The sequence below is a fragment of the Phacochoerus africanus genome, chromosome 6 (genome assembly GCF_016906955.1).
Source record: "Phacochoerus africanus isolate WHEZ1 chromosome 6, ROS_Pafr_v1, whole genome shotgun sequence".
NCBI lineage: Eukaryota > Metazoa > Chordata > Mammalia > Artiodactyla > Suidae > Phacochoerus > Phacochoerus africanus.
Genome location: NC_062549.1, coordinates 51,881,771 through 51,891,210, shown reverse-complemented (window position 1 = coordinate 51,891,210; position 9,440 = coordinate 51,881,771). Strand labels below are relative to the sequence as shown.

At 40.0% G+C, this 9,440-nt stretch overlaps 1 protein-coding gene across 1 annotated transcript in view; it reads left to right on the top strand.

The window, feature by feature from the left end:
* Window positions 1-1,037: 1,037 nt before the first annotated feature.
* The window catches only part of LRRCC1 (leucine rich repeat and coiled-coil centrosomal protein 1), a 42,683-nt gene continuing 34,280 nt past the window's right edge, over window positions 1,038-9,440 (top strand). The window contains exons 1-3 of the mRNA XM_047783667.1: window positions 1,038-1,248; window positions 3,468-3,673; window positions 4,258-4,323. Coding sequence (XP_047639623.1) covers window positions 1,160-1,248; window positions 3,468-3,673; window positions 4,258-4,323 — 361 coding nt within the window. The 5' untranslated portion in view covers window positions 1,038-1,159. The remainder of the gene's footprint in view (window positions 1,249-3,467; window positions 3,674-4,257; window positions 4,324-9,440) is intronic.

Sequence of the window (9,440 nt, the reverse complement as noted above, 5' to 3'; positions counted from 1 at the left end):
TGTGAAACACTCCCTAACGCCCCCTTCCTTTTGTGAGCAGAAAGGTCAAGGTCTGATAACCCCAAAGACCACCAGAAACCATCACCAGACCATCTGACTCCAGCCTTGATGACTCTGAAGTGATCTATGCAGGGAAAAGAAAGCAGGCACCCTGATCCTTATCAATAGCCCTAAACCTTTTTTGAGCTAAACCTATAAAATCCCTTGCTAGTCCTTCTCAAGAAACAACACAGTTTTGAGGGTATTAGACTACTGGGGCCTCCTTCACCTGGCAAAGCAATAACGCTGTTCTTTTCGCTTTACCCAAAACTCTGTCTCCAAGACTTAGCCAGTACCATTGTGCAGAGGCCAAGTTTTGGCTACACAATCTCAATATGTGAAAATTTCTTCCATCACTAATGAGGAACCACTTAAGATTTTAGTTCAGGATAGTGACAGGTCCAGAGTTGAACTATACCTTTCCCCTCCATTTAAAAATATTTCCATGACTCAGACAGCAATCTAACCAGAAGAGTTCTTGGACCTTACAGTCAAGTCTCTGATCAGTCATCAATAACTTCCTTTTAGAAAACGTTCCCATTACCTACGAAAATATAAAGTTCGCTTAAATGCTATTCCTCGCACTACCCCTATTGCACAGCATATCTTTGTTTCCTGCACTGACCTATGAATGCTTCCAGAACAAGAACGGATTTCATCTTAGTCCTCATTGCATAGGGAGGTACCTGGCACAAGTAAAGCACCCCATCGTGTTTGTGGAATCAACAGTAGATGCAGTGGCCCATGGGAGAACAACTTATAGATATGTAAAACTATAGGTCTGTAAAAACAAACTGCTGTGACGAAATTACTTTCAAGTCAGTCACCCACAACGCAAAAATGATACCCAACGAGCCACACACAAGACAAAATGCTCTGCTTTACGGCAATTCCCAAGCATCGCGCCCATAGATACCGTAAAAGGAAGGAAAACCTTAGGTGGGGAAGTTCAGGCTTCCGGCTTTGCGACACCGTCAGGGCGGGAAAGTGCCCGCTGTCGGTTAGAGGGCCGTCGCCCCGCCCCCTCTGGCCGGACTTCCGAGCACCTGGGAGGCGTGTTCCGGGCACTCAGATCCAGCGCTGGGCGCCGGTTAAGACCCCGCTCCCAGTCGCCGGTGCCATGGAGGCGCCGGTGGAGGCGGAAGTCGAGAATGAGGACGGCGACAGCAGCTGCGGGGACTTGTGCTTCATGGACAAAGGCCTGCGGAGGTAAAGGGCGCTCCGCAGCCAGGAGCGGCCCGCGCACCCCGGGCAGCGGGCAGCCTCGGTGGATCGGAGGCGCGGGGCAGCTAGCAAGATCTCACACAAAGGCGTCTGTCATTCACCCGCCGTTCTCCACCACAACTGCGCTACTTAAGTCCCAGATAGAAATCCAACGAGCCCCCTTTCATTTTCTCCTGGAACTTAAGAGCAGCCTGGAAACTGCCGCACATCCTGATTCCGTACTAGCCTTTGACGATCCTCTCTTCTTTGCTGGTTCTCTTTTCCTTACTGCTTATTATTTCTTTGCTTGCCCTGTAATTGTTGGTCTTCTCGGGTTCTGTCTTCTCTTTCCTCTGGTCCTTCTACCTTGACAAAAAATGGCAGCGTGGTAGTCGTGAAGCAAGAGTTTACTCCTCTTCATTGGCTTTGCTTGGATTTTCTTTACTCCCGTTTTTATATCATCTTTGCAGAGCACTGTGATACATACATTCTTATACTTTTTGAACATACTAAACACATCACATTTATTTCCCTCTTTGGTGCAGCCCAGATTTATGCAGTGTCATATTAGGCTTTTGGTTCTGTGTTGCTGATTGGTTCCAGTCTTACCTCTTACTGTATCTCCAGTTATACCCTGTGACCAGCCATACTAAGCTACAGGCAGGCAGTTCCACAGGCTTGTCTGTGATTTTCCACACACTGTTCCTTTATTGAGGACCTTGCTGATAATTAAAGCATATTGTTCTGGATCCTCATCTGAAGTTCGCCGGAAAAACCCCAGGGAGGTGTTTTTCAAAGGAATATTTACATTTATATTTAATAATAGCTAGCATTTACTGAATGCCGTCTACATATGCATGTGACATATATTATCACCAACCCTCGCAGCAGTTTTGCAAGGTAATAATTTTACAAGGGATAATTCTGAGACTCAGAGGATCTTTATAACTTTCCCAACTTCATGCAGCTGGTGGATTAAATTTGAATTCAAAACTGCTTCTGTCTAATTTCATTGTCTGTTTTTCTTGCTGTACTACATTTTCTGTGCAATACTAATTTCCAGAAACTGAAATGTTTCATAAAACAAATGCTGTCATTAAGAGTATGTGTTACTAGCATAAGGTCTGGCACTAAATAATAGCTAAAGAAGCTAGGTAACTGGAAAATGTTTCACATTTAGAGATTGCTAGTTTGAAATTTAGAAATGTTTTATCTCTTTTTCTGACAGGGGTTCTTACGACTTTCAGTCTGAAGAGTAAAGAATAAACTGAACGACCTTATGATATATTCAGACTTTTTGTATTTTAATATTAAATTTGAGATTCTTAATGCTAATTTAGAAGCAAAGATGAATTCCTTGTTTTCCCTTTACTCCCTGACTGCTAAACTCATTTTCCTGCTACTAGAATTGATTTCCTACAACTTTACTGTAGCTGCCACAGAACATAAAGCAGACGCTTATGACACTGTCCCAGTTTCAGCATCTCTGAATTATGTGTACTGCAGTTAATACTCCAGGAGCTCCTATTTTCAGGAGAGTTTCCAGTTAAAATATCAGTAACTGAGAGAAGAAATGAGTTCCATTTAGGGGAGATAGTATTCCAAATTTCAACAAGGAAGACAGGAACTTTCTCACTACAAATAACTAGTAGTTTATTTTGAAATCAACTACATTCTGGGTTAAACAGACATTGCAGACAGTGGCAGGAATAAAATTGTAAACTCCAGTACCAGACCTGCATTTATTCATGCAGTTAGGTAATAGCTACAAGATCTTGGATAAGTTATTCAATTTCTACTATATTAATCTTGGTGTCCTCAGATACCTACTGCTTGGAGGATTAAATGAGCGGAGGAAACTGAGGTTTAGAGTGGTTAATTCATTTACTCAAGTAACACAGCAAGAAAAAGTGGTAGAGTCTACATTCAAATGGGGTATTAGGATTCCAGGGACTGCCTTTACAGTCTGCTGATGATTTTGTTTGCATATAAAAGCTAGAAATGCTCTGCATCACTGACCTGTCTTGGTTAGGTTCCTTGTTTATATAAATGGCCAAAATGCTAGTTAGATGTAAGAAGCACTGTACCTTATGAGGCCTTTCAAGGCTACAACAAGTAGGAAGGATTTTATTATCTACATGCTATTTTATTAATTTTATTTATTCAGTCATGATTTCTAAATCTGTTTTTTACTTGTTTTTGATAATATGTATTTTCCTTTGTAGCATATCAGAGTTATCTTTAGATTCAGCCCTTCATGCCATCAATCTTCATTGCAATAACATCTCGAAGATCAAAGCCATCGATCATGTTTGGAATTTACGACATTTAGATCTGTCATCTAATCAGATAAATCAAATTGAAGGGCTAAATACACTAACAAAACTATCCACTTTAAATTTGTCCTGCAATTTGATCACAAGAATAGAAGGTTTGTAAGTGATTTTCATGTAATGCTTTGCATAAGGGAGATGATTAAAACCATTTTTCGGAGTTCTCATGGTGGCTCAATGGTTATCGAATCCAACTAGGAACCATGAGGTTACAGGTTTGATCCCTGGCCTTGCTCAGTGGGTTAAGGATCCGGCGTTGCTGTGAGCTGTGGTGTAGGTCGCAGACGCAGCTCAGATCTGACGTTGCTATGGCTATGGAGTAGGCCAGCAGCTACAGCTCCGGTTAGACCCCTAGCCTGGGAACCTCCAAATGCCACGGATGTGGCCCTAGAAAAGACAAAAACAGAAAACAACAAAAAAACATTTTTCAACTTCTTCCCAAAAGAGTGGGATAAATATTATCCTAAATGTCTCCAAACTGACCCTAAAATTCAGTATATAAGAAGTTTTCTTCTATAAAACTTATTCCTTTAAAAAATTATTTAACAAAGTACAGATAAAATTGATTACTCTGTTATTATACTATGTATTTGCTTCAAAGCAGTCTGAAATAATACTGTAATACTATATAGCTCTAATTAATTGATTGATTGAATCTTATAAAGGCTTTATTTTATTTTAGGACTTGAAGCACTAACTAATTTGACTAGACTGAATTTATCTTATAACCACATAAATGATCTTAGTGGTAAGTAGATAATGTTTATGTTTTCTGTAATGCTGAATGTCTACCACATGTAATCAGTTAGACTGAGCTCATAATGAACTGATCATTCAGTTCTAAATGAATTTTTTTTTTTTGCTTTTTAGGGCTGCAGTTGCGGCATATGGAGGTTCCCAGGCTAGGGGTTGAATCGGAGCTACAGCTGCTGACCTACACCACAGCCACAGCAACGCAGGATCTGAGCCACGTCTGTGACCTACACCACAGCTCACAGCAATGCCAGATCCTTAACCCACTGAGCAAGGCCAGGGATCAAACCCGAAACCTCATGGTTACTAGTCAGATTTGTTTCTGCTGTGCCATAACAGGAACTCCCAGTTCTTAATGAATTTTTTACCAAAAATCTCATCTAGAGGTGTTTTTTCAATCATAATTATTTTTTATTGGTGTCAGAGCTCAGCTGAACAAACACTAATCATAAACAGAAAAAAACTTGGTTAGAAAGGACCTACTTTGAGAAAATAATGTTTTTATCTTAGATAATTAATCAGTATACTGTTATATAGAAGGGAATGTTTCCAATAGAACTTTTTATTGTGACAGAAATATTCTATATCTGTGCTATCTGGCAGATGTGGCCTTTGAGCTCTTGAAATGTGGCTAGTGCACTGAATAAAGGAATTTGTTATTTAATTTTAATTAAATTTTAAATTTAAAAAGCCGCATGTGGCTAGTGCCACCATATTGGACAGTATATGTAGATAACATTCTAAAAACGCTAGCAAATTGATAATCAAAGTTTGTTTGTTTTTGATCTTACCATGTCTAAGAAGTTTAAAAATCGTTAATCTTTTAACTGATTAATGTGATACACTGATAAAAAGAACAAAGTTTTAAGATTATGCTTAAAATTATCTGTCAAAACTAGCAAAATTTCTAATTATCTTTGTAATCCTTATCAGTATTTGAATCAGTCTTGTTTCATTTGTTTGTTTCTCTCTCCTACTAGAAAAATACTACCCTATGCCAGGTATTTAATATACAGTAAAATAAAATAACCTGCTTCTTACCTTTAACCAAAGTAGCAACAGCATTTTATTTTTATTTTATTTTTGTCTTTTTGCCATTTTCTTGGGCCGCTCTTGTGGCATATGGAGGTTCCCAGGCCAGGGGTCGAATCGAAGCTGTAGCTGCCTGCCTACACCAGAGCCACAGCAACATGGAATCCGAGCCGCATTTGCGTCACACCACAGCTCACGGCGACGCTGGGTCCTTAACCCCTGAGCAAGGCCAGGGATCGAACCCGCAACCTCATGGTTCCTAGTCGGATTCGTTAACCACTGCGCCACGACGGGAACTCCAGCAACAGCATTTTAATTTTTAAAAGCTTTTTCCCCAAAAAATGTGAAAGTATTAGAATTGAGTGTTAACTGTAGTCCTGTCTCTGCTGTGTGCTGTGTGATATTGAGCAAAGTATATTGCCCTTTGGATGCAGTATCCTTAATTAAAAAATGTGAATCTTGGATAAGATAATTCATTAATTTACTTAGTAAATATTAAATTAAAGATCACTATATCAAACACTGTTCTATAGTGTTGAAAAAATAACAAGTAGATTAGGTTCTTGTCATGAGACTTACATTGTAGTGGGGAAGAAAAACAATAAATGAGACATGTTAACCCTCCCCAAAAAATAAGCAAAAGATTTGAGCAGACATTTCCCCAAAAGGACGTTGAAATGACAAATAAGAACATGAAAAAAAAAGCTTAGCATCCTTAATAATTAAGGAAATACAACTCAAAATTATAATGAGATTCATTGCCTACCTACTAGAATAGATGTAGGTTTAAAATTTTAAAATACTGGAGTTCCCGTCGTGGCTCAGTGGTTAACAACCCGACTAGGAACCATGACGTTGCGGGTTCGATCTCTGGCCTTGCTCAGTGGGTTAAAGATCCGGCGTTGCCATGAGCTGTGGTGTAGGTCGCAGACGTGGCTTGAATCCCACGTTGCTGTGGCTGTGGCGTAGGCTGGCAGCTACAGCTCCGATTACACCTCTAGCCTGGGAATCTCCATATGCCACAGGAGTGGCCCTAGAAAAGGCAAAAAAAAAGATAAAAAAAAAATTTTTTTTTTAAATACAAAGCGCTGGTGAGATTGTGGAGCAGCTAGAACTTGCATACATTACTGGTAGAATTCAAAATTGTGAAACCACTTTGAAAAATGGTTTGAAGGTTTTTTATGTTAAACTTAGCATATAATCATGCATTTCTACTCCTATGTGTTTACCTGAGAGAAATGAAAACATATCTAATCAAAGATCTGTATATGAATGTTAATACAGGTTTTTATGTAATCACATTTATATGGTTATCTGGTAAATGGATAGATTGTGATACATCCTCACCATGGACTACTATTTGGCAATAGAAAGGAATGAACTATTGGCATATACAGCAACATAGATAAGTCTAAAAAGAATTATGCTAAGTAAAAGGAGCCAGACACAGAAGGCTACATTGATTTTATGTATGTGATATTCTGACAAAAGCAAAGTTACTGAGGAAAAAAGATCATTAATTACCAGGAGTTGAAGATGAGGAGAGAAGATTGCTTTCCATAGGGGTGATGAAAATGTTCTGTTTCTCTGTCATAAGAGTCACATAACCATATTTGTTTGTTAAAGCACATCTAACTCTCTATAGCTTTTTTTTTTCTTTGGTCTTTTTAGGGGCCCACGTGCAGCATATGGAAGTTCTCAGGCTAGGGGTAGAATCAGAGCTACAGCTGCTGACAGCTGCTGGTCTATGCCACAGCCACAGCAACACCAGATCCCAGACCCACTGAGCGAGGCCAGGGTTCAAACCCATGTCCTCATGGATAGCAGTAGGATTTGTTTCCACTGAGCCACAATGGGAACTCCCTACAGTATTTATTTTCTATACAGAAAATAAGCAAACCTATAAGTTTGAATGGATAATTCGTAGGGATGATAATATTTTATATGTTCAGAAACACTTAAGTAAATAACAGCAGTTCATGATTAAAAGCATGCAAAGACACTAAGGTACAATCCTTCCATGATAAGGGAACAGAAAGAAAGCTAGTGTGGCTAGAGCACAGCAAGTAAGTGATTAATGTGCTAAGAAAAATGAGAAAATAGGCAAAAATCAGATCACAGGAGTTCCTTTTGTGGCTCAGTGGTTAATGAACCCAACTAGGATCCATGAGGGTAAGGGTTCGATCCCTAGCCTCACTCAGCGGGTTAAAGATCTGGTGTTGCCCTGAGCTGTGGTGTAGGTAATAGACATGGCTTGGATCTTGCATTGCTGTGGTTGTGGCATAGGCTGGCAGCTGTAGATTCAACCCCTAGCCTGGGAACCTCCACACGCTGCAGGTGTGGCCGTAAAAAGCAAAAAAAAAAAAGCTTTCTTTGTTAAAGAAAGCTTTAACAAAAGTGAATTAATTCTGTATTTAAAGGATCGCTTTGGCTACTAAGTGGGTGAGGAATGGATTTTCAGCAGAACAAAAGTGAAAGTCAGGCTCTCAGTCAGGAAGCTGTTCCAGTGGTCTAGATGAGAGATGATGGAGACTTGGACTAGGTGGAAATGTTGTAGAGGAGTAAATATGCATATTTTTCATGTAGAGTTCATGAACTTCCTGGTGGATTGAGATGAGGAAATGAAGGAATCAAAGATAATTAAGACTTTTCTCTGTAGTAACAGGTAAATGATGGTACTCTTTCCTGTTTTGAGAAAGATTAGAGGAGGAACAGGCTTAGAGATGAAGGGATAAGAATTAAGGATTCTCTTACATTTGAGAACCATATTAGGTGTATTTGTGCATATGTGTATAATCTGCAGCTTTGGGGTAAGACATCATGGTTGGTGTTTTAGATTTGGCACATCAGTGGTGTTTGTGGCCTTGAAACTCTGGGAGATTCTGGCAAGTATATGAATAGAAAATGGGGACCAGGAATGAGCCCTGGGGCACTTTAAAGTTGAAACCTAAAAGAGACATGAAACTGCAACATAAGAGAAAGAACCAGTAACATGGAACAAGAGCTTAGAAATGTGATGGTAAATTAAAAAGAAATGCTGAGAACTTATAAGAATGAATGACAGGAACTCCATTCTTGTGAGTGGTCATAAAAGGCTTTTCTGAGGGTGTGACAGATGAACAGAAGTTAATAATAAAGACTGAGGAAGATAAAAAAGGCAGACCTCTAAGAAAGATGAATAGAAGTTATGAGATAAAGGTCATTAAGGGGAGGAGTTCCTGTCATGGCTCAGTGGTTAACGAATCCGACTAGGAACCATGAGGTTGCAGGTTCGATCCCTGGCCTTGCTCAGTGGGTTAAGGATCTGGCGTTACTGTGAGCTGTGGTGTAGGTTACAGACGCAGCTCGGATCCCATGTTCTGTAGCTGTGTCTGTGGCGTAGGCCGGCGGCTACAGCTCCAATTAGACCCCTAGCCTGGAACCTCCATGTGCCACAGGAGCAGCCCTAGAAAAGGCAAAAAGACCATAAAAATAAAAATAAAGGTCATTGAGGGGAGAAGAGTATTATAGTCAGGTGAAGAAATTAGAAAAAAAAAGGGGGGGTGAATGAAGTTGAATTTATAGAGAGAATACTCAGCTAGGCAAAATTGAAAACTAAGATCTTCTGTGGAACAGTGTAGAGTGCATCTCAGAATGGTCCTTCCAAAAGAGGCAAGCCTAGGGCATTCAGCTATTAACAATTCTTTTGTCGAATGGTGCTTCTGGAGTAACTCTCTCACTCTTCTAGGCCAAACGTTTGCTGGACAAGCTCCATTTTGAAGAAGATTCTGAGCAAGGAAAAGAGAAACAGCAGGGGCTAAAGGAGACATCCTGGCTGTGTACAGGGTCCCTGTCCCCCACACCTGCCACTGAAGTCAGGCCAGCCAAGCGGTTGTGCCAGACCCTAGTACCTTCTGCTACTATCCTAGTTCTACCTTAACATTCTCTAGATAAGCTCATGCAAGAAATGTTACCAGGGACTAAATCAAATGCTCAAACCAGTGAAACTGAAGTGTTAGCTTTTGTCTGCTAATTAAAAATGATGTGTTGATTGAGAACCTAAAGCCACTGTTTTATTCTTATTCTCATATAAGTGCCTGG